The 21197-nt window shown below is 58.5% G+C and overlaps 11 protein-coding genes across 11 annotated transcripts; 5 read left to right on the forward strand and 6 right to left on the reverse strand.

Moving 5' to 3' along the window:
- The first annotated feature begins 52 nt into the window (after nucleotides 1-52).
- On the forward strand, nucleotides 53-2578 carry BDZ90DRAFT_250941 (hypothetical protein). Its single transcript, XM_025507717.1, has 3 exons — nucleotides 53-79; nucleotides 156-214; nucleotides 285-2578. Exons 1-3 carry the CDS (start codon nucleotides 77-79, stop codon nucleotides 2521-2523), a joined length of 2301 nt encoding a protein of 766 aa, XP_025363048.1. The 5' UTR covers nucleotides 53-76; the 3' UTR covers nucleotides 2524-2578.
- Nucleotides 2579-2676: 98 nt separating this feature from the next.
- BDZ90DRAFT_259477 (Ribonuclease/ribotoxin) lies at nucleotides 2677-3294 on the reverse strand (the record flags this gene model as incomplete). The annotated part of the gene is made up of 4 exons (XM_025508168.1): nucleotides 2677-2728; nucleotides 2802-2858; nucleotides 2941-2948; nucleotides 3040-3294. 4 exons carry the CDS (start codon nucleotides 3292-3294, stop codon nucleotides 2677-2679), a joined length of 372 nt encoding a protein of 123 aa, XP_025363049.1.
- Nucleotides 3295-4070: 776 nt separating this feature from the next.
- Nucleotides 4071-4774, reverse strand: BDZ90DRAFT_245809 (DUF367-domain-containing protein; the record flags this gene model as incomplete). The annotated part of the gene is made up of 3 exons (XM_025507525.1): nucleotides 4071-4118; nucleotides 4246-4597; nucleotides 4662-4774. 3 exons carry the CDS (start codon nucleotides 4772-4774, stop codon nucleotides 4071-4073), a joined length of 513 nt encoding a protein of 170 aa, XP_025363050.1.
- Nucleotides 4775-7897: 3123 nt separating this feature from the next.
- Nucleotides 7898-8627, forward strand: BDZ90DRAFT_231419 (hypothetical protein). The gene has a single exon (XM_025505855.1). The coding sequence runs from the start codon at nucleotides 7973-7975 to the stop codon at nucleotides 8573-8575; it is 603 nt and encodes a 200-aa protein (XP_025363051.1). The 5' UTR covers nucleotides 7898-7972; the 3' UTR covers nucleotides 8576-8627.
- Nucleotides 8628-8741: 114 nt separating this feature from the next.
- Nucleotides 8742-9846, forward strand: BDZ90DRAFT_148295 (hypothetical protein). Its single transcript, XM_025503513.1, has 3 exons — nucleotides 8742-8953; nucleotides 9018-9517; nucleotides 9590-9846. The coding sequence occupies exons 1-3, from the start codon at nucleotides 8854-8856 to the stop codon at nucleotides 9686-9688; spliced, it is 699 nt and encodes a 232-aa protein (XP_025363052.1). The 5' UTR covers nucleotides 8742-8853; the 3' UTR covers nucleotides 9689-9846.
- Nucleotides 9716-11365, reverse strand: BDZ90DRAFT_231421 (WD40 repeat-like protein). The gene has a single exon (XM_025505856.1). It carries the CDS (start codon nucleotides 11310-11312, stop codon nucleotides 9750-9752), a length of 1563 nt encoding a protein of 520 aa, XP_025363053.1. The 5' UTR covers nucleotides 11313-11365; the 3' UTR covers nucleotides 9716-9749.
- Nucleotides 11366-11493: 128 nt separating this feature from the next.
- Nucleotides 11494-12237, forward strand: BDZ90DRAFT_231422 (DUF1748-domain-containing protein). The gene is made up of 3 exons (XM_025505857.1): nucleotides 11494-11818; nucleotides 11912-11926; nucleotides 12013-12237. Exons 1-3 carry the CDS (start codon nucleotides 11660-11662, stop codon nucleotides 12055-12057), a joined length of 219 nt encoding a protein of 72 aa, XP_025363054.1. The 5' UTR covers nucleotides 11494-11659; the 3' UTR covers nucleotides 12058-12237.
- Nucleotides 12238-12257: 20 nt separating this feature from the next.
- On the reverse strand, nucleotides 12258-13635 carry BDZ90DRAFT_231423 (putative proliferating cell nuclear antigen). Its single transcript, XM_025505858.1, has 4 exons — nucleotides 13507-13635; nucleotides 13329-13400; nucleotides 13027-13240; nucleotides 12258-12939 (listed from the first exon to the last, which is right to left on the reverse strand). Exons 1-4 carry the CDS (start codon nucleotides 13537-13539, stop codon nucleotides 12383-12385), a joined length of 876 nt encoding a protein of 291 aa, XP_025363055.1. The 5' UTR covers nucleotides 13540-13635; the 3' UTR covers nucleotides 12258-12382.
- A 287-nt stretch (nucleotides 13636-13922) lies between these two features.
- Nucleotides 13923-16547, reverse strand: BDZ90DRAFT_231425 (RCC1/BLIP-II). Its single transcript, XM_025505859.1, has 3 exons — nucleotides 14595-16547; nucleotides 14180-14505; nucleotides 13923-14099 (listed from the first exon to the last, which is right to left on the reverse strand). Exons 1-3 carry the CDS (start codon nucleotides 16267-16269, stop codon nucleotides 13941-13943), a joined length of 2160 nt encoding a protein of 719 aa, XP_025363056.1. The 5' UTR covers nucleotides 16270-16547; the 3' UTR covers nucleotides 13923-13940.
- A 282-nt stretch (nucleotides 16548-16829) lies between these two features.
- On the forward strand, nucleotides 16830-19845 carry BDZ90DRAFT_231426 (hypothetical protein). Its single transcript, XM_025505860.1, has one exon. The coding sequence runs from the start codon at nucleotides 16940-16942 to the stop codon at nucleotides 19472-19474; it is 2535 nt and encodes an 844-aa protein (XP_025363057.1). The 5' UTR covers nucleotides 16830-16939; the 3' UTR covers nucleotides 19475-19845.
- Nucleotides 19537-20961, reverse strand: BDZ90DRAFT_148397 (WD40 repeat-like protein). Its single transcript, XM_025503514.1, has one exon. The coding sequence runs from the start codon at nucleotides 20873-20875 to the stop codon at nucleotides 19835-19837; it is 1041 nt and encodes a 346-aa protein (XP_025363058.1). The 5' UTR covers nucleotides 20876-20961; the 3' UTR covers nucleotides 19537-19834.
- Between the last annotated feature and the right edge of the window lie 236 nt (nucleotides 20962-21197).

Below are 21197 nucleotides of genomic sequence, written 5' to 3' on the forward strand. Positions count from 1 at the left end.
AGATCGTGTGAAGTCAACGGACGGGAGGCGAGGACTGGAATCCTCCTGCCTTCGTTCCTATCGCTTCACTTGCTCCATGGTGAGTGAAGACGGCTAGCCGACTAGCTGACGAGTCCTTCTCTGACAAACACGTTTCTCCGCACCGCCCTCACCAGTCAGCGTCCCCCGCCCCCTCGGGCGACAGAATGGCCTCGACATCTGCGTCGCCATGGAAGTGAGTTTGCATTCCATTTCCCCCTGTTCATCTTCGCGGGCCAACTGACCGCTCCCTTTCCTCGCCACAGAGAGTACAAGAATGCGGAAGGACGCTCCTACTGGTTCCACACCGAGGACAAGCACAGCGTCTGGGAGAAGCCAGACGAGCTCAAGACGCCCCGCGAGAGGGCTATTGCGGCCACTCGATGGAAGGAATACAAGAGCGGCGAGAGGAGCTACTATGTGCATTCAGATACCAAGGAGACGACTTGGTCGGTGCCAAAAGAGCTGCAAGACGCCTTCGACCGACTCGAGGGTAAGACTGCATCGCCTGCACCAGGCCCACCTCCTGGTCCACCTCCTGTCGCTCCTGCTAGCAAGCTCAACGCCGTCGCCGGCGGACCTCCTCGTCCCATCTACAGCGGGCCTCCTCCAGGCTTCGGCTCTTCGACACCTGGGTCCGCTCCTGGACCTCCGCCAGGTCCACCACCCATTGCACCCGGCCAAGCACCTGTTCGACCACCTCCAGCTCAAACCCCTGCCCGACCCCCTGCCTCAGCTCCCACCGGTCCTGCGGCTGGCACTTCTGCTGGCCCTCCTATCCCACTGGGACCCAACCTCGACGCTCCCTTCAACCCCTATGATGCTTTTAAGGGTCTTCTCCGCGACAAAGGCGTCGGCCTCGACTGGACATGGGAGCAAACAATGCGCGCAGTTGTCACAGAGCCACTCTACAAGGTGCTCAAGTCCATCTCGGAGCGCAAGGCTGCCTTTGCCGATTTTCAGGCCGAGCTGCGCAGACAGAGAGACGAAGCTGTAGCCGAGAAGAAGGCCCAAGTCAAGCCAACACTCGTGACATTGCTCAGTGGCAGCGAGAAATTAAAGGCGTACTCTTCGTGGGGCAGTGTGATGAAGCATCATTCGCAGTCAAAAGAGGTCAAGGCGGCCATCGAGGCAGTAGGCGAAGAAGCGAGCAAGACGATTTGGGAGGAGGTCCGTAGGGAGAAGCAAAAGGCTGCGGAGGCATCGACTGTCGAGCTTCGTCACCGCAACATGGACCTGCTGATGTCCCTGCTGCGCACCTTCGAAGCAGACGTCACTACTCGCTGGCGCGATGCCCAACGCTCCGTCGTTGAGTCATCTGAATGGAAACAGGACTCTCAGCTGGCGAGCATGGACATGAGCGATATGCTTGCTGTCTTCGATGAGTATATCAGGAGCATCGAGAGGGAGGAAGGGGAGAGGAGAAACAGTGAAGACAAGGAGCGCATCCGCACAGAGAGGAGGAACAGGGCTGCTTTCCGCGCTTTAATGGCGCAGGGGGTAGACGAGGGCTGGGTGAAGGCGGGAAGCAGCTGGCCCGAGGTATATCACAGGGTCAAGGACGATGCTCGCTACACAAACATGTTGGGCCAACGCGGCTCTTCACCCCTCGACCTCTTCTTCGACGCTGTAGACTCCTGCGAGCAAAAGGTTGAGCTACGTACTGCCACTGTCGTGGATCTGATCAAGATTGGCGAACCCAGCTGGAAAGGCGTCCCAGAGGATGCGGAGTGGCCCTCATTCCTCACTCAGGTCCAAAGTGGCTTGGCAGCAAGCGACAAGTCCGAGCACTGGGTCACCGCAGCTCGCGAAGACGTCGAGTTACGTTCCGTCTTCGATCACTTGCGCGAGGAAGCCGCACGCAACAAGAGGCGACACGAGCGCAAAGTGCGGACTCTCATTGATGATGCTAAATACGGGCTCAAGAAGGACCTCGACGACGAGCTCTTCGCCCAAGCAGAGGAGCAGATAGCGTACGATGAGGTCAAAGAGCGGGTCGAGGCGCTGCGCATCAAGGAGTGGAGGGCCATTGATGTTGAGCTCGGACGTGACGGCTGTAGCGAGCAGGAGAGGGATGAGATCAAGAGGAAGACGTGGGACAAGTTCTGTAGGAGACAGAAGGAGAAGGCAGAGGAACGTGCCGCTGCTGCTGCTGCGGCTGCTAGCAACAGTCGTAAGCGCAAGAGCGACGCGGCATCTGGGCTGCTGACTGGAGAGGACGAGAAGCGCTCGAGGCGCAGGGAGGATAGGGACTCGCGTCGTAGGGGCAGCGCTGGTGCTGAGCGTGGGGCAGGCGAGGATAGAGATAGAAGGCGAGCAGGAAGGGATGAGGAAATGACCGACCTTCCCGCCTCTTCGTCATCGGGGAAAGACGGCTCGCCGGGCTACGGCTCCAAGAAGAAGAGGAGCGAAGGAGCTGCCTCGCCTCAGCCGCAAGCCTCGCGCCGGGCCGTCGTGTCGCAGAATGCTGCTGATGATGGGGACAAAGAGGAGGGCGAGGTCTAACACCGCGGAATGTGAATGCTATACAACACGCGTGGCAGACAAGGTCGAGAGAATGCGTGACAGACTCATGCGAGAAAGGTGACTGAATTTCGATTGCCGCGACGCTATCGCGGACGAAGTTGTAAGGGAGAAGCGGTTTGAAAGGCAAGCTTTCTAGTAGTTGCACGACGAGAAGCTGTTGTCCGAGCTGGCGTGGTAGATTGCGCTATGGGGAGAGTAGACGATCGGGTGTCAGTTGGATAGCTCTTCTTGCCAATCTGCACGCCATGTGAGCTCACCCGCAGAACGCGCCAGAGGACTGGCCCGTGATGACACGGTATGCGCCGGGGGAGCCGCTACAAGACGAGGGAGTGGGGAACGTGTGTCTGGTGAGCAGGCTGAGCATTCGCTGATTACTGTGCATCGCAGGAAGCTCACCCAGTGTACTGTCAGTCGCGGAGAAGGCGAGGATGCAGAGGGAAGACGCGATCGTGTCAGAGGAGAGTAGAACTCATTGACGGTCCACCCCGTACTCACACCACCCGAAGTCAACGGGAACTCCTCATAGCGCGAGTCGGAGCAGTAGTCCGAGAAGTCGAATCCCTCGTAATTGTTGTACTGGTGAGGGTACGAGCTCGAGGGCGCTGCGTCGCTGTTAGAGTTCTGGACGGCCTTGTTCACCTGGCTGGAGGTAAAGGAGCGACCACCGCAGGAGACGGAGGGGGCACGCTTCTCGATGGGAGCGGCGAGAGTGAGGAGGGCAAGGAAGGGGATCAGGGTGAGGAAGTGCATCGTGAGAGGGTGATCGGAGGAGGACGAGAGGAGAAGGGGAAGAGAGAGGGAAGGAAAGGGCAGAGAGGGGAGATGGAGTGATGGACAGGAGGCGTGCCGTCACGCTCGACCCTCCTCCCTTCTTATCGTCTTTTGTCGACCTGAGCCTCGATGAGCTTCGCACGTTGGTCTCAGGTGCTGTTCGGAAGCCCTGCAGATATTGGATCAATGCTCGGCATAGGTCGGCTAGCCGGACGGTGTCGGAAACGTGCCATCCAGCAAGCTCAAGCTGCTGATGCTCTGTTCTGTACCTGCTTTTACCTCGCTCGCTCTCTCGGCCTCGGTAGACCTGGGTTGGATGCAGTCTCGACGTGAGGCCTTCCTGAAAGAGGACGGCCAGACATGTACCCCTTGCTCTCATTGACTTCGCTCAAGCTCATACTCTTGCTCTCTTCTGCACCTGCTCCGGCGGAGGAAGAAGTCGAACGTAAACGAGCTTCGCTTTGAGTTGCCCAGAACGGCGATAACGACGACAAGGAGCCAGGCTCGCAATGTCCGGACGGGCTGGCGAGCGGCGAACGTGTCTGGGTGTGTTGGAGTGCGGGGAAACAGGTGCGAGAGCAGCGAAGCGGGCGTGCGTCGTGGGAGCGATGGATTAAGAAGAAAGCTCGGCCACGCTCGAGTCGAATGAGGAGGGTCTGATGAACGCCAAGTTTTACTTGCGTGCGACGCATTGGCTCTATTGCTAGTCTACCTCGATGTTCATACTACTCTTACCACCCTAGTGAGACCATCCGCTATTGAGTCTGCCTCGTCCGCCTCCTCCTCTTCCCCGTCCTCTGCCGCTGCCGCGTCGGCCTCGTCTGCATCCTCATGCTCGCCCTCCTCTTTGGCCTCCATCTCGCCCAAAATATCCCTCGTCCCCCTCTCCCTCCTCTCCCTATCGTTCTCCTCCGCCATGCCGGCCGCAACTGCCTTGATTTCTCCTTCGTCCTTGCAATGCCTGTACTTCTCAATCAGCTCTTCATTGACATCAGGGAAGGCATGACCCCACCCGAACCTGCTGAGGAGCGTCTCTGCGAGTCTAGGGAGAGAGCAAACGTAAAGGGCGGCAGCCATTGCTTCCACACAGTTGAGCTTGGAGACCTTGCCGTAGTTGACTGGATTGGTTGCTACGAGCTCGGGGAGGAGTCGCTCGTGTGGAGACTGGATGCGCTTGAATGGAATCTCGTCTAGGCGCGCCCATGAGCATTCTACTACGGCCAGGCCGTGCTCTGCCACGATTGGGGCGTCTGCGGGAGAGAGGATTTGTGTTGCGTTTGGACTGCGGGTGCCGGGCAGGTGAGATGCTTAGCAGAAGTCGAGAACAGGGGACCTCGCACACTCACGTAAGGACCACGCCTCGGAATCTTTGTCCGACTTTGAGCTCTGTGACGTAGCCTAGTCTTGCGAGCTTCTTTCCACTACATCGTTTTGGATCGCAGTGGTTGAAGTCCCACATCGCCAAGGGAAGCTCAACCTCGTCCGGTGGCAGAGCTGCGTGGCCAAAGGCAATGCTGCGAGAGCCATGCGCCTGATCAACCTCTTCCCCTTCTTGTTCGCTGTGATCCGTCAGCCTTGACGAGCCTGCTTGACTGCTCTCATCCCCTGAGCCCTCCTCTTCGCCATCGCTGTTTGGTACCTCGTCGACAGCGCTGGCAGGCCGCCAGCCATCGGTGAAGACTTCTGAGCCTCCTCCCCTCATCCGGGGACCACGCGTACGATTCTTGCCTCCCCTTGCACCTCCGCCCATGCCTCTTCCTCCCGGTCCAAGTCCGCCATGCTTGGCTGATGAGTTGGAATGCTTTGACTTTGGCTTGCCCATGCCGATGGATGATTAAGATGTGTGGAGTGGGCAGGATTGAGGGCTCAACGGAAGTAGCAGCTGATCGTTGCAGTTGGACGGACAGAGACACGTGACGGACGGCAGCCACGCCAGAGGGCCGTGTTTGGACGATCCAACACTTTCAGCCGCACGCACGCCGAACAATGTCACAGCTCGACCAGCATCCTCGACATCATCATCATCATCATCATCATCATCCTCACTCGCCGGGCATCAGCATAGCTGCGCAAGACTGTAGGCCGTCAGCGCCAGTCAATCACCAGCTCGCTCACCAATATGTCCGTCTCAACTAGGAGCAGGGCGGCTATGGCAACAGCGGCGCCGGCAACAGAGCACTCAACAGTCCCCTTCACGCCCCTCTCCAAGCATCGTACATATATGCACTCATCATCACCACTTCTTGATGCCCCACTTGCAACGCCACTCGCCAACTCATCCCTACTCGAAAATGATTCGCCCCTGCCTTCCCCACCAAGCATCTCAAAACCAAAAGATACCCACCGAGCAGGACACACTTTCAGCGACTTGGGCCATCCAGAGAGCGCGGCGCACGCTGCGAACACACATGACGACAATGATGACCTTCATCACCGCGAGACTTCTGCGCAAAGGCAAGGCAGCCCAACACCTGCACCGGGGGCATATCGCAATGGAAGGCGAAGCAGATCAAAGGAGCGCGCAGCAGAAGCTCTGGATGTTGCCGCTTCTTCCGCCAAGACGTCGTCAGCCGTGTCCGAATCAATCGACATAGCAACAGTAACAGCAGCATCTCGGCCACAGCACGAGGCCAGACTGGGTGTCAGGCCGTCTTCGTCCGCTGCTGTCATGCGAACTGGAGCGAGCTCAAATGGGGCAAGATCAGTCAGCCACGGCGCTCCTCCCAAATCCAACGAGCCGCTGCGGAATATTGTCAGCCTCGCGCGGTCTCATGCCAGGACAGAAAGCGGTGACAGTAGGAGTGCTGCTGGATCAGAAGGAGCATCCTCTCGTCCGGCTTCGTCACAAGCCAGAAGAAGCAAAGAAGCGGTCACCGACATCGGCGAACCCCGGCGGCCCGCATCAGCCGCTGAAGAAGTGTATCCTCGTCGCAGAAGATCAGACGAGAGGGATAGTGTCGAGAATGAGTACAATGGCAAACTCAGCGGCGGGTCAGACGGCAGCAACCGTACAGCGTCAAAGGGTTCCTCATCGCCCGTTCCGCGCGACACTCTCAAGCCCATGGGTTACTCGACGCCTGCCCTGCCATCTGGAGCTCGCAGCCTGCGGTCCAGTCAGACGGCAACCGTGGGCAGAAGTGCAGCAAGGACACTCAAGCGCTACGGCCCGGGGGAGGCTCGCCCAAACCACGTCAGGCCAGCGCGTGTGATGCTCACACAAGGCGCAGACGAGAGCGACGGAGAGGATGACGAAGAGCCTGGTGTCGGTGTGGGAGCATCGCAAGCAGCGACAGAGAAGGGGAAGACGCCCTCCCCAGTGGCAGATCGCCCCGCCTCTCGCGACAATAGCGGTAGCAGCCGGCGGGATACCCCGCCTATGCAGCCTGCATCCAAGTACCTTGATGGCCTCTCTCTGCAAGCTACGCGAGGTCAGGAGACGCCAAGAGGCACCAACGCCAGTAGTGGGGACAAGGAAGGGACCACCGCAGCAGAGAGGCGCTCCTCGCCCGCCGCTCTCCCTCGCGTCAAGGCAGACGGTCTTCCAGGCACGCAAATTGGCGCGGACGACGAAGACGACGTGGATGCAGAAGAGGGTGCCCTGGCGGCGGGTCGAAGAAGGGCTGCAGCGAGGCGCGATGGAGACAAGGAGAATGCAGGTGGCGAGGCAAAGGGTCAAGCATTGCGTCAGGCCATGGGAGAGGTCATGAAAGCCAAGGTACCCGCGCCGCACGAGCCTGGCTACCCGTCGGCGGCGCGAAGAGCGCCTCCCCCGCCTTCAGCCGCGCCAGAACGTCCGCTGCAGCCATCAAAACTCAATGGCAACCTCAGATCCGAGCCTGCAGCCACAGCTGCGAAATCTGCTCTAGCACAAGTCACCACGCCACAGGCTCCTGCTCCCGTCGACGAGACCTCCTCATCCTCTTCGCTCGACCCCCGCCTCGCCGCTGAAAAGAAGCGTCTCCTGGACCTCAACGGCTGGGACCCTTACGTGCGCGCCGCCCTCGACGAAGCAGAGCGACAGCGTCGCAACGGCTGTGACTTTGGCACGCACATGGTAGGCAAGCCATTGAGCAACCGGAAGGAGACCAAGTTCCGAGGCGCCAAGTACCTCAAGGTCTCGCGCGCCGGCGAAGGAGGCTTCTCTACCGTCTTCCAAGTCTTTGGACCCACAAGCATCCCCACGCTGGACGGTGGTTGCGAAAGCGTGCCCCTTGAGCTGCAAGCCCACTTCGCAATGAAGCAGGTCAGCCTCAAGCGTCTCGAACAGAGCAGCCGCGATGAGCTACTGCAAGAAGCCGAGCTCCTCGAATCCCTCGCCGAGCAGCCGGAGAGCGACAAGTTTGTACTGCGCTACTTCGGACACAAGCATTCTGGCGACACGCTCAAGATTCTCATGGAGCTGGGCGAGATGGATTTCAACACACTTCTCCGTACTCAACACCCCTTGCCTCGCGCGGCGTTGAGCGAGTACTGGCGGCAGATGCTCGAGAGCGTCGACTTTGTCCATGAGGCGAAGCTGGTACATACGGACTTGAAGCCTGCAAACTTCTTGCTCGTCAAGGGAAGGATCAAGCTCATCGACTTTGGGATTGCGCAGAAGATTCCATTGGGGACGATCCACATTTCTCGAGATGTGATTGTGGGCACGCCAAACTACATGGCTCCCGAAGCGATTCAGAAGGCAAGAAGAAGCGCAGGGGGTGCTGCTGGCGGAGGTGGTGGTGTGGGAGCAGCAGTGTACAAGGCGGGCAAGCCAAGCGATGTCTGGTCTCTGGGTTGCATCCTCTACCAGATGGTGTACGGTCGCACACCCTTTGCTCACATCTCGGGGGACCGCAAATTGGAGGTCATCACCGATCCAAAGCACCAGATCGCTTTTCCCGCCAAGCGCACACTCGATGAGCAACGTCTTCGCGAAGCCGAAGAGGCGGAGCGTTCCTCGCCTCCCTCCTCGCCCCCGGCGCAGCCCGCTCTGGAAGAGCTCGACGACATTCTGCTAGACTGCATGCGCGCCTCACTCCTCTATGGGGCCTCGTCTCGCGCAACCATCCCTCAACTTCTCTCTCACCCATTCGTCCGCGATGACGTGACGCTGAGCAGGGGAAAATTGAGGCAGATTGTAATGAGGATTCAGGCGTACATGCAGCAAGGAGGGCTGACGGAGGAGAATGTTGGGGAGATGGCCGAGAGGCTGATGACTAATTTGCAGTTGGACGCTTGGACGCCCTTTGTTGGTGGTGGGGAGGATTCGCGAAAGTGAATAGGGGTAGGCTTTTGGAGCCTGCACTTGTCCTGATTTATGTTCCTTGGATACCAGACATTTACACTTCAATCTAGCATCGCATTGAGAAGAACCGGGTGGCTTGTGCGTCTGCCCGATTCGCCTCGCCTTGTGGAGGATGACACCCGATTCGCGTCTTCTTCTTCCTCTTCTCGTCATCCTCTCACTTCCCCTCAGCTCGCACGCAGCTCTTAAGATCGATTTTCAGAGCTTAGAACGTCTTGACCGAGGACACTTGATACATTCAGCGCGCCGCCATGTCAGCTACATCAGACTACAAAGTCATCCTAGCCTCCGATGCCCACCTGCTGCGCGAGGCGTTGCGCATCCGTACGGAGGTCTTCCACAAGGAGCAGGGTGAGCTGCGCAACTCTGACTTTCCCTCCTGATTCCCAGCTGATCGTCTCTTTGTTCCATGCAGGATTCTCCATGGACTGTGAAATAGACAGTTACGACCCAATCTCGGCTCACTTCGTGCTGGTCCCCTCCTCGTACTCTCCCTCAACAGCAGAGTCTGAAGTCAAAGCCCTGGGAACTCTGCGCTGGGTCCCTTATCCACCACCTGCGACCACCCCTGCCTCCAGTGAGACTGTCTCCTCCCTTCTCCCACTTGGTCGTCCCCCCGCGAGCGAAGGGAGCATCGCAGCTACTTTTGCCTCTGAAAAGGGCGCGGGGGCCAAGTTGGGTAGGCTGGCGTTGGACAAGTCACTCAGGGGAAAGAAGTTGGGCGCCTTCTTGGTAAAGGAAAGCGAGAGGTGGGTCACAGAAGCTATCAAGCAGAGGCTGGCCAAGGCGAATGAAGGGCAAGCGACGGCGACTGCGGGGGACGGGCACGGGCTTGGAGACGACCAGCAAGGGGCGACCGCGCCTAAGAGGCTGGATGTGCAGTTTAGGTTGCATAGCCAGATGCCCGTGATTGACGTGAGTCAGCTGCTCGCTAGTTTCAGAAGGCGAGCATGATGCTGACAGGCTCATATGACTTCTCGCCCGCAGTTCTACAAAGGACTCGGCTACCACACTGAAGGCGACGAGTTTGACGAGGACGGTGCGCCTCACATGCTATGCGTCAAGACGGTCACGGTCGAGGCGTGAGGTGCAAAGGATGGGACAGGGATCAAAAGAGCATGCAGGAAATGCAATTGCGTGGCCTTTCCTACGTGGTATCAGCGTCGCGGTAGTCCCGCGACTGAAAGTCTTGCAGCACAACGTGCAGTGCAAAGTCCTCGCCATCGAGCTCTTCGTCCTCCGCCCAGGCGTACTGCCACTGTTCATCCGCTCCCTGCTCCTCATCAACTTCCATCTTCTGCCCATCCCTATCGCCCTGACCCTTCACTCTCCTTTCCACATCAAATATGGTGCCCCCCACCCCCCTCGCCGGCGCAGGTGCTCCTACAAGAGTCCAAAGGTCTATCTCACCTCCCTCCTCTTCATCATTCTCCCTCCTACGTCTCTCCTCCTCCTCATCTTCCAAATCAAACTCATCTTCGCCCTCTTCATACTCGACGTTCTCCTCCAACTCCTCGAAGCCAGGCGCGTACGCTGACCAATTCTCTGCATTCGGCGTGAACCAGACGTTGAGTGAGCCACTGACGTTGACGGATAGGATGAGGGGGCGAACTGGGTGCCAATCGGCATCTACTAGTGGCTCGCGGGGGCCTTCGAGGATCTTGTCCAGGATACCGGAGCCCCGATCCCATATGTAGACGTTGTGCGCTGCTTGGTGAGCAGCGCCTGCATAGATGTATTCGCCGTCGCCGCTGAAGCCAACGCCGTTCCAAGGGGTGCGATTGACTAGGTCTTGGAAGCGATGCACTGTTGAGATGGAGACTACGGCATCTGGCGAGGAGGGAGGAGCTTTGTTGATGGGAGAAAGGGGTGGGACCTCGATTGCTATGACGCGGATAGAGCGGTCGTTGGAGTTGACGACTATGCTGCGTCCTGAGCGGTCCAGAGCCATCTCACGAATGGCAGAGGAGCCGGAGATGTTGGAACGGGCTATCAAGCGGCAAGTGGCGGACGAGGAAGAAGGCGAGGGAGAGTCTTGGAACGAGAAGGCCAAGATTTCCCCTCGCGTGGTGCCTGCAAAGATGTAAGCGCCCGAGGGATGAAAGAGGGCAGCAGTGATGGGGGGCAGGCCAGCATCGTCCTCGCCCGACTCCTCAGCATGTCTTTGTGCCAGATCAATCTTGAGCTCCATTGTCTGCCATTTGGACGGCCCCGCCTGCCCGCTCGAAGCCTCGCTCGGTATTGCCATCCTCCGTCTCTTCTTCCTACGCAGGTCGACGACAATAGCCTGCTGCGATTCCAGCACTACCAGCAATACCCTGCTTGTGCCCGGCGCAAATGTGACCTGACTGACAGGTGCATCAAATCGGATCGTCCTTGTCCTGGCACCTCCCTCGCGCTTCTTCAGATCCCATACAACTACGTTCCAATCCATGCTGCCGCTCACCAGGAACCTGCCCGTGGAGCTCCAATCCAAGCTAGTGACCGGGCGAACATGACCCTCCAGGAATCGGACGAGGGAGCGTGTCTCCAAGTCATAGATGGCGACAGCGCAGTCTGCTCTGGCGGCTGCTATGTACTGTCCAGCGAAGAGGCCGCGAGGATTGAAGCGCGCACAGAGGCAGGCTGTTTCGGTCTGAGGGGCGAGGACTTGATGTACTGACTCTGGGATGGCGGGAGTGGCAAAGGGATTGAGTAAAGATTGGTTCATGCTGGTGAGTGAATATGCCCCAAAGGGGGCAGGGAAAGGTGTGAAGGAAAGAGTAGAGGAGAAGGAACTCGAGCATCCAACACGACGTTGAACGAGGCCCGTCGCGTGCCCAAATTGGCGTCGAGGGCGGACTGGGCCGTCCAGTCGACGTGCAGCGCTGCACCTCAGCCTACGCCGCTCAGATCAGCTCCCCTCCTCTCCTCATCGCCATACCACCTCACATCGATCCATTGCACCTCTAGCCCAAATCCAGTCTTCACTTGACGGCATCGTCTGCAGCAAAGAGACACTGCAGCGTAACCAGCGCCCATCAAGGTACTATCTAATCACCCCTCTACACACGCAACATGTTTGGTCGCCTCTTCCACATCGCAGTCGACGCTGTCCTCCTCTCCATGTGCTTGGCCGGCATCAAGCGCAACACTGGGCTTACACCCGCAGTGAGAAGGGTACCAAACAAGGACGTGAGGAACGTGCTCAAGCTGTGGCTTGAGACTGGGGAATGGGTGGGTGCTGCTGGCGATGGCGAGGGGATAGACTGATGAGCTGACTTACCCCTTCGCCTGATCCCCTTCCACGCTTCGCCCATTCTCACCTAGCTCATGGACTTCACGGTGAGAACCATCATCTGTTGACTTCAAGTCGTCCATCACATCCGCGCTCACACGACATCCTCTTTTCTTCTGCCCCTTATCCGCAGATCGTCTTCCTTGGTCGCTCATCGACGTTCGAGCGTATCCGCTAAGACGTTATCAAGGCCAAAAGCGATAGCATATACCCCGTCTCGCCCTTTCTGCTCCTCTGACCTCTCACCGGTAATGAAGGAGGCAGCTCAGCCCTGTCTCAGGTTGATCAGTTGGCCGCGCCTACGCCTATTGGCCTCCTTGCCCCTCACATTGTAATTTTACCATCACATTCACATCCACTCAAGAGGTCGGGCAGACTGCAACGGGGAGACTAGAAGCTGATGACGATTGCGAGCATGGGTGTATGTGCGTACATGTGGCAGAGCAAAAGGCGAGGTAGAAGAGACTGCGGCCGCGTCGGTCCTTTCCCCTCCTGCGATCACCTTAGTCGTCATCATCCGACAACTTGGGAGCCAAGTAGAACCTCACGTGACCCGCCTCGAATCCATATTCGACCAGGAGAGGCACCTCATTGCTCATGTGCAGCGCAACGGTGCCCGTCAGGCTGCCTGCCTTGGAGAAGTTGCTGAGGTACTTGTGCGAGAAGGTGAGACTGACGGCCTGCTGCAGCTCGATGGTGACGGGGATCGTCTCTCCGTCCCCACCCCCACTTCCTCCGGCTTTCCTCTTCCTCTTGCCGCTCGAGACCTTGCTGTCCTCATCATCATCCTCATCCTCATCCACCGGTGCAGCAGCCGACCCGCTACCCTGCTTGAGTGTCAGCTTCGCGCTACCGATCTCGCCGTCTGTGCTGAAGTTGACTCCCTCCTTGGAGACCTCGATCTTGACTGATTCGCCCAAGGTGCCGAGGTCGCGGCAGATGCGCGAGAATTCAGCGGAGGACATACGAACCACAGCCTCGTATTGCGTGTCAGGGATGCCCAGGTGCTCAGAGTCGATGTCCAGAAGCTTCATGTCGTATTCGGCTACTCGGTCGCTGTCTGTGGGCAAGGGAGAGCGCGGGAGAATGACCGGCAGCTGTCAGCGATGAGGGTCTCTTTTCATCCGTTGGCCCTGGCAGCGCTCACTCTTTGCCTCAAACACCAAGTTGAGATTGTCTCCGTCATCATCCTTCTTGAGCGTGACCACATCGTCGTTGCCCGCGGTGCGCACGATCTTCTGAAGCGAGTCGAGCTTGACACCGATTGACATGGGGCGGTCACATCTGAAGAGGGTGAAGGCGTCGGTACGCAGCTCGACGGAAGAAAGAGCGACGTGCGAGTTGTCCATTGCTTGAAGGCGCTGTGGGGGCGAGCGTGCGAGTTGGAGGGAAGCGTTAGAGGATGAGATGAGACGAGGGTGAGCCTGAGTGTGGTGTCGCAGCACTCACAATGCCATCCTCGCTGCAGTCGAAATTCGCCTCGGTCACAAGCTCCTTCACGGCCTCGAGGACCTTCTTGAGCTGTCGACGCCCAGGAGAGAAGGTGTCAGCGCAGCTTCATCTCACGACCGGCTCGCCTTCTCGAACCCTGCTGTTCAGCAGAGCTCAAGTCACCGCCAATGCTCACCAGCACCGCCTGTTGGAGCCTAGCCTCAAGCATGATATCTAGCTTTGATGCGTGGTGGAGAGAGAGCGGGAGCGAGTAGGGGAGTTGTCGGGGAGAGAAGGAGAACAACACGTCAGGACACGTCTCGAGTCGTTAAGTCACTCTGACCCGCTTTCTCAACCAATGTCCAACGCGGCCTGCCTGCGCGCCTCTTTCTCAAGCCGCGTGTCGCGTCGATCAGGCGGAACGGGGGCTGAAGCAACGGCGCGAAGCCTCACCTGAAGAACGATGAAATCCAACGAGGAGGAGGACCACCATCTTAAGGCAACGACGACTTCAAGAGTAGAGCAGAGCACAGTAACAGAAGCAGTGCATCAGTGATGCGATGCAATTACACGATTGCCGTACAAGACCTCTACCATGGCGTCTTGTCCCCAGCTCATCACAGCTCATGCCTAAGCGTCCACCTTCCACCAGATAGCCATGCTGACCGTCCCCGCCGAGATGCGCTCTTCGACGTGCACCCCCTTCTTCTCCTTGCCTTGCGAGCCGTCCTCTTTGCGAGGGCCACGAGTATTCGACTTGGTCGTTGAGGCAAGTTGAAGGCGATTGTGCTGGCGACAGGCAGAGAAGCAGGAAAAGGTAGTGTCAGCAGATGCAGGCCTCTTTTCTCTCGCCGTCTCGAGGTGCTCACCGGCATATGCGTCAACGCTCCAGAGTTAAGATCCGCCTCGACCAGCTTGTTCCTCTCGGAACTCAATGCAGGATTCTCAGGCGTGGGCGCACCCGGCGCAGGCGTAGGCGGTGGGAGGGGATGCAAGTGCTGCGGGACGCACAAGTTGGAGCGCTTGCCCGTTCCCAGCTGATAGGCGGCATTGTGGCCAAACACCATCACGTCTCGCCCGAACGCGACGTGCCCCTCCGTGTCGACCGTGTCCAGTACGATGGCTACATGGCCGGGCTTGCCAACTGATATGCTGTGGATCGGGACAGGGTGAGTGAGGGCGGTGCGCTCAGAGTCTGTGCCGGGAGCGAGCAGGATGGAGAGGCAGGTAATCAGTACCCCGCTCACTCAATGACACGAGCCAGCCATCTCTGCGGACACTCACACTCCAACAACCCGCTGACCGTCTTCACTCTCGTCGGGTCAGGCTTGACCTGGCTCCACATCGCATTGCCCAACGTGCCCCACTGTCCCTTTCCTGCCGCAAGCACATCGATGCTCTTTCCCGTGCCGAGCTTGCCCTCCTCCCTTCTCTCGGTGACAAAGAAGCTGTTGTCGCCTCCAGCGGCCAGATTTGTGCAGCGCACATCGCGCGACGAGCTCGGGAAGCAGCGAGCCAGTACCACCTCTGAGGGGACGGGGATACATTCGATGCTAAAATTTACACCGAGCCCGAGTTGACCGTGAGTGTGACGACCCCACGCTAGGACACGGCCGTCGGGCGTGCGCGCGAGGCAGTGCTCGTTGCCTACGGCGATTTGGCTGACAGGCACTTGACGGAGGCTGGGGATTTCTGAGAGAGTCGTGCAAAATCGAATGGAAGAAGCGGGCTCAGTGAGGGGCTGAGGGGGTGGTGGTGGGTCAGTAGCCGTGCCTACGGCCGGAGGCTGTGGCTTTGAGGTTGTGTTGGACTCGGGAGCAGTAGGGGGCAGACGCGACGAGGGCAGAAGGGTAGCGTTGGGAGGTTGGGCAGGGTCGGTCATCTGTGCAAGGAGGCGCGGCTCCATGACGGTCTCCACCTGGGAAGGCTTGGTGTCCGGCGTGGCAGGCGAGTTGAGGAGGACTCGACGCGAGCCCAGCTGTCCGAATGCATTGCCTTTGTCGTCGATAGGTAGCGAGAGGACGCGACCCTTTTGCGTCAGCGCGGTGAGGTGGGAAGCCCCCGTCTGAATCTCAGAGACGCGATCGCCTCTCTCGAGTTGTACACTGGGCGCCATTGTCACTTTCTCAAAGTCGATCTGCGGGCCGGCCAGAGTGCCAAAGAGGGATAGAGGATTGGCGCTCCACGGCTTAGAGGTATTTGTGGGCTTCTGTCGCTCCTGAATGGCAGAGAAGATGTAGACGTCGCCCTTCCTGCTGAGAGCAACAACTTTCTCGTCGGTGGCGGCTACGCGAACGATGTCCTTGCCAACGAGCGTCTTGATCGGGTCTCGTGGACGAGCAGCGTCACTACCACGAGGGGACAATTCGTTTGCCCTCTCTTTCTCTCTTCGCCTGCCAAGCGGTGCCTCCTCGATATCGCCAGCCAAAGCACGGGATGTGGCATCGAAGAAGCCCAGCCCCCACTGCAAGACGTCGCCATGCACGTCTACTGCTACGCCGTGCTTCTCTTCGAGGACGACATCACGGAGAGCGACACCGTGGAAGAACGGAATGGAGCGAGGTGTCTTGATGAGGGTAGTGAGTGGGGCATCGGGGGCAACGACGTTGTATCGGTTGCTTCCCCATGCGTAGACGCCCTGCTTTTGCGCTCGGTCACGCATTTGCTCCGGCTGTGTCATGGTCGTCGGGGTGATGATGTCATTGACTGGATTTGGGCTTGATGATACTCCGGCGAGAGCTTCATTGAGGAGCGGCGGGCGAGAAGTGTAGTACGAGATTGCTACCGCTGAGCCAATGGCTGAAGCGGCCCAGACGAGTGATCTGGATGGTGGCTTTGCAGAGGTGGAGGAGGAAGCGGAGCCGTGAGTAGCATAGCTACGGCTCTGGCGAGGCAGAGGCGTCTTGAGCAGCTGTCTGCCATGGCGAAGGGCAGCACGACCCTCGCTGCTTGCTATCATTGTGAGCAGAGGAAACCAGGTTTGGCGGGAAGGAGTGGATGCGAAGCCAACTTGTTGAAATGACGGAGGCGAGCGGAAGTGCACCTCGTGCTGACAAAGAGAGAAAGCTCGCCCGCCGCTTCGCTCACTTGCAGTGCACGGGCCGCGGCGTCTCAAAATCGCAGACGAGCGACCAGCCTGCCGGGCGAAAAGCTGCGAGACAATAAAGACGTAAAAGTGAGGAGAGCGAGGAGTGAGGAGGGCGATGCGACATTCAGCGCGTCCATGCCTGGATTCCAAGGTCACGAGCAGCCTTGAGTTCTAACAGGCTCAGAAGTCAACAAGCGCAAGCCCGTTTGTGCTGGTGGGCGTTTGTCTCGCAGCGTCTCTGGTCGCGTGGCTCCTTGAGAAGACGCCGATCGATGGTGCTGCTGCTGCATCTGCTTTTTGGGCGCTGGCTGCACAGCCGCTGCCGCCGCCGTGACCGCCAAGCTGTCGTCGTCCCGGGCACAACGCTGGCCCCTGGCTGCGCGCATCTCGAAACTCGTCGTTGCGACGTCGCACACAGGCTGGCGATCCATCGGAGGTTTAGAGCTCAATCGAATCAATCTTTTCCTTCCATCACTATCACCACGACCACTTTCGTTTTACCCCATACCACTCTCCCTTCTGCCCCTTCGACTGTTTCACGATGGCATCGTCGTCATCGGACCCATCGACGGTGCCATTGTCTATGCTGCGAGGCCAGCAGCAGCAGCAGCAGCATCAGCATCGACGCGCCAACAACGAGACCTCCCCGCCTGCTCACTACCCTCGTTTGCACGACCCCAGCAACCCTCACTATCACGAGGGGATGGAGCCAGGCAATCAAGGCCACACAAGCGTAGCAGAAGATGACCAGCAGCGACATCATGGTCATGTCAAGATTGGTTCAGCTCATGTCCCGAGAGGTGCATACCAGAAAGCGCATGACCGCGACGACTACGACGACGATGACGGTGCCGATCTCGCAGCGCCTCATCCACCCTTCTCTTCCATGCCCTCTGAGGCAGGCAAGAATGGTCGTCACTCTCGAGCATCGTCAATTGCCGCTTCGTCTGCAGACGAGACGGATGACTTCGATTGGGACACGTCCGACGACGAGGAAGAGGAGGCTCAAGTCAACGCCAAGCTGCGAGCCAAGCGTGGTCGTAAGGTCTACCTCTTCTGTATGCGCTTGGCACGCCCCGTGCGCGTCCTGCTCATGGGCGCATTCGTCACTGCTCTCTTTCTCGTGCCCCTCTTCGTCTCCCTATTCGCCATCGATCGCAGCAACCCCGCTCGCCCCCATGTCGAGAGCTGGAGTATCTGGCTTTCCATCATAGCAGCCTCGTCTGCAGGCACCTTTATCGTTCTCGACTTCTTGCCTCCCGTTATCCTCCGCCTTGCCATCGCCGTTTACGGTCGCGCGCCGGAGGTCTTCAAGACGTACCTGGAAGTGGCCATGGGCTGCCTTGTCTACGTCAAGCTCGTCCTCTGCGTCGCCTGGGCCTGGATTGCTTTGGGTGGCGTCAACGCGGCGGTATGGTCTGGTGGTGTTGGTCCTCGTCCCACCTACTGGAAATGGGTTGAGCGAGCGGTCAAGGCCATTTTCGCGACTGCCATCATCCTCGCCGTTGAAAAGTTTGCTCTTCATGGCATCGGCGTCAACTTTCACAAGGAAGCCATCAAGGACCGCCTCGAGGAGAACCAAAAGGCGTTGCGATACCTTGACAAGCTGCATGCCAGCAAATACATGCGTGAGACAAGTGGATCCAATACCAAGCGTCAATCAGGCAACTGGGCACGAATGGGCTTTGGTGCTGGTTCAAAGCCACCCAGCCCGGGTGCAAATGCTGGTCTGGGCTCGCGAGGTTACTTCCCAGAGGCAATGGACCAGAATCAGCCCGCCTCGGGTCATCAGCATCACCACAGCCTCTTTCACCACCACAACCACCCTGAGACGGCATCAAGCGAGCAGCTGCGCAAAGCCAAGGTTGATCGCAAGGCCAATTTCGCTGCCCAGCTGCAAGATGCCCTTGCCACTGCCACGATGAAGGACTCAAAGCTGTACAAGAAGTCCTCTGGCTCCCAAGCATCAGCACGCCGCCTCGCCAAGAAGCTCTTCCAGAACCTGGGACGACATCGCAAGACGCTCGTTGCAGAAGACTTCATTCCTTACTTCAAGAGCGAGACCGAAGCGCGCGAGGCCTTTGCTCTCTTCGACAAGGACAAGAATGGCGACATCGACAAGAGCGAGATGCGCGACGCAGTGCAGCGCATCTATCGTGATCGCCGTGCGCTCACCACCTCGCTCAAGGACATTAACTCTGCCCTCCAGAAGCTGGACGGCGTCCTCCTCTTCATCTCACTCATCATCGTCGTCTTCATCTGGCTGCTCATCTTCAGCCCCACTTCCACAGTCAGCAACCTGGTCCCACTCTCTACCATCGTCCTCGGTTTCTCCTTCGTCTTCGGCAATTCGGCCAAGCAGATTTTTGAGAGCATGATCTTCATCTTTGCGACTCACCCGTACGATGTGGGAGATCTGGTCTGCATCGACGACAACTGGATGTTCGTCAAGGAATTCGGTCTCATTTCCACGGTCTTCACGACCGTTGTCAATCAAACGGTGGTTGCGCCCAACGCTCTTCTCGCATCGCAGAAGTACATTCACAACTCGCGCCGCTCAGGCACTCAATGGGAGGTCACCTTCATCCAGCTGCCATTCGATACGGCGCTGGCAAAGATTGATGACTTCCGCCGCCTGCTTCGCGCCTGGATCAAAGAGAACGATCGCGAGTGGGGAGGTGGGCTGGAAGTCAATTATGATTCCATTACGAATCAGACGGCCGTCCAGCTCGTGATTGCCATGGAGCACAAGGGCAACTGGCAGGACTGGGGTACGCGTTGGAGTCGCCGAACGAAGCTCATGCGACAGGTCAAGGTCATCTCCGAGGAGCTTGGCATTGATGCGACGCCTATGCCGCGCCAGCCGGTGTCGTACATCAATCCTAGGGCCGCTGGCGTTGGGCCGCGCTCCTCTGGTCCTCGTGTTGGCGACACCGGCCCTGCAGGCGCTGCCGGGGCTCAGCCTGGTGTAGGCGGACAAGCGGGCAGTGCCGGTGGGTTTGGTGGTGGAATGGCGATCGGCGGTGTCGGCACTGGATTCGGGCCAAACATTACCGACAAGGGTAAGAGCACGTAAACGCTCCCCGCGATCAATATTGCCATAGGTATTCAGGGCGAGGCGGAGGGCCGGTCCCCCGTCTCTATTAGACAGAACAAGTAAAGCATCATCCAGCATCACAGGAATCATCTCGACATCACAACACAGGGCCGGCGCCGAGTAAGCGTCTCGGCGACCTTCCCACTTTGCATCTTCAGCAAGATCATCAAGAGTACCCTCATTCTCAAACTCATTTTGAATCTCATCCTCCACGTACGAAATTCTTGCTTCCTTTCATGCGCACGACGAATGGACCATCTACCTTTCCGTTGCTTCCCTCTCCCACGATGACTTCAGAAATGACCAAGTAGACGATTTTCTGTCCTTTCTCTCCTCGTGTCATGCAGACCAGACGTGAACTGCCCCATCTGCCCCACCGGTGACGATTTGCAGTGGCCCCTCCTTTCTTGGATTGCACTCCGTCCACAAGACTGCTCGTGAGCGAGCACTTCGCGGCGGTATTGTGGTCTCAGCCCCCGCAGCTACGTCCAAAGCCTGTGATTGCTTGCCCGTCACCAGATCCCAAGTCCTCAGCTTGCCATCCTCATCCCCTGCCACGACTTGGTCCTCGATCGGAGAGGAGAGGGTCGAGTGGCAGCGATACGCCTCGTTCTTGTGTCCCGTGAAGCTTTGGAGCAGGCTTCCATCTGCGACGTCGAGGAGACGATGCGTCGAATCGCTTGTGCTGACCAGGAGTAGCTGGGCCCCCGTCGCGCCCGACGAGAGGCTTAACGAGACCACAGGTTCATCCACCGTATCCTGTGTCAACGTCCCCTTGCGCAAGTCATATTGTCTCACCACCCCATCCACACTGCCCGTCCACACACTTGCACCGTCTTGCCCGCCAAGACAGATGGTCTGAATGGCATCCCTGGCGTCCTTAGCCTCCAGTATGGGTCGCCAGGCACCTTGGGCTCTCAGGTCGTAGAAGCGCAGCACACCGTCAAATCCCGCTGTGCAGAGCACTTGTGCCTGAGCACCATCGTTGGATGGGCCGGCGAAGCGCACATCGTTGATCGCTCCCTGATGCGCAGAGAAGCGCCTTAGCACCGTACTCGTAGGTACGTCCCAGAGCATGACTGCCTTATCCGGACCACCGGAGGCGAAGCGGGCATTATCGCGTGTGATGTCTAGAGCAAGGATCTCGTGTGAGTGTGCACCCTGATATACCTTGATGGGTTGTGCGGCTGAAGAGCTGGATGGTTGAGGGGAGGCGGCAGCATTCCACAGCTTGATGGTTCGATCTGCTCCGCCCGACAAGAGATATCTCCCATTAGCGTCGTACCGGACTATGTGGCAGACACCCTTGTGCGCCGCGGGAAGGGAGAGGAGAGGCCGCTGCCCGAGGGGTTGGTGGGCGGCGGCTTTGGTGGTTGTCATGACATTTGGAGCGCTTCAAGATTTGAGTCAAGGAGAGAGCAAAAGAAAGCTGCGAAAGACGGACGGACAGTGCGGACTGACGCGACTTTGCCTCGAGTGGAAGGCAGACCAGACAGACGCCTTTCCGTCCCTCGTCGCTTTCTCCCCTTTCCTTTGGATCCTCGAGAGCCAACTGAATGAGTGCATGGCAAGCGGCGACCTCTCGAGCCTGCTAGCAGCTCAGCGCTTGGCTCACGCCGACGGTTTCAACGCTTCAAGGGAGAGATGGAGGGCAATCGCTTCGCAGCTCGCCTCGGCACCGCCGACGAGAGTTGACGAGGGA

This window comes from Jaminaea rosea (genome assembly GCF_003144245.1).
Source record: "Jaminaea rosea strain MCA 5214 unplaced genomic scaffold BDZ90scaffold_4, whole genome shotgun sequence".
Taxonomy (NCBI): Eukaryota; Fungi; Basidiomycota; class Exobasidiomycetes; order Microstromatales; genus Jaminaea; species Jaminaea rosea.

What these genes read in the sequence shown, in the direction of transcription:
- BDZ90DRAFT_250941 (XM_025507717.1), top strand. An exon ending in ACATCTGCGTCGCCATGGAA is followed by an intron (nt 215 to 284) that starts GTGAGTTTGCAT and finishes TCCTCGCCACAG; the next exon opens with AGAGTACAAGAATGCGGAAG.
- BDZ90DRAFT_231419 (XM_025505855.1), top strand. Translation starts at nt 7,973, where the DNA reads ATGGCTCCCGAAGCGATTCAGAAGGCAAGAAGAAGCGCAGGGGGTGCT.
- BDZ90DRAFT_148295 (XM_025503513.1), top strand. Translation starts at nt 8,854, where the DNA reads ATGTCAGCTACATCAGACTACAAAGTCATCCTAGCCTCCGATGCCCAC. An exon ending in GGTCTTCCACAAGGAGCAGG is followed by an intron (nt 8,954 to 9,017) that starts GTGAGCTGCGCA and finishes TGTTCCATGCAG; the next exon opens with GATTCTCCATGGACTGTGAA. An exon ending in GCCAGATGCCCGTGATTGAC is followed by an intron (nt 9,518 to 9,589) that starts GTGAGTCAGCTG and finishes TCTCGCCCGCAG; the next exon opens with TTCTACAAAGGACTCGGCTA.
- BDZ90DRAFT_231421 (XM_025505856.1), bottom strand. Translation starts at nt 11,312, where the DNA reads ATGAACCAATCTTTACTCAATCCCTTTGCCACTCCCGCCATCCCAGAG.
- BDZ90DRAFT_231422 (XM_025505857.1), top strand. Translation starts at nt 11,660, where the DNA reads ATGTTTGGTCGCCTCTTCCACATCGCAGTCGACGCTGTCCTCCTCTCC.
- BDZ90DRAFT_231423 (XM_025505858.1), bottom strand. Translation starts at nt 13,539, where the DNA reads ATGCTTGAGGCTAGGCTCCAACAGGCGGTGCTG. An exon ending in GGCTCCAACAGGCGGTGCTG is followed by an intron (nt 13,401 to 13,506) that starts GTGAGCATTGGC and finishes GGGCGTCGACAG; the next exon opens with CTCAAGAAGGTCCTCGAGGC. An exon ending in ACTGCAGCGAGGATGGCATT is followed by an intron (nt 13,241 to 13,328) that starts GTGAGTGCTGCG and finishes TCGCCCCCACAG; the next exon opens with CGCCTTCAAGCAATGGACAA.
- BDZ90DRAFT_231425 (XM_025505859.1), bottom strand. Translation starts at nt 16,269, where the DNA reads ATGATAGCAAGCAGCGAGGGTCGTGCTGCCCTTCGCCATGGCAGACAG. An exon ending in GGTCAGCGGGTTGTTGGAGT is followed by an intron (nt 14,506 to 14,594) that starts GTGAGTGTCCGC and finishes CTCCCGGCACAG; the next exon opens with ACTCTGAGCGCACCGCCCTC. An exon ending in GAGCGTTGACGCATATGCCG is followed by an intron (nt 14,100 to 14,179) that starts GTGAGCACCTCG and finishes GCCTGTCGCCAG; the next exon opens with CACAATCGCCTTCAACTTGC.
- BDZ90DRAFT_231426 (XM_025505860.1), top strand. Translation starts at nt 16,940, where the DNA reads ATGGCATCGTCGTCATCGGACCCATCGACGGTGCCATTGTCTATGCTG.
- BDZ90DRAFT_148397 (XM_025503514.1), bottom strand. Translation starts at nt 20,875, where the DNA reads ATGACAACCACCAAAGCCGCCGCCCACCAACCCCTCGGGCAGCGGCCT.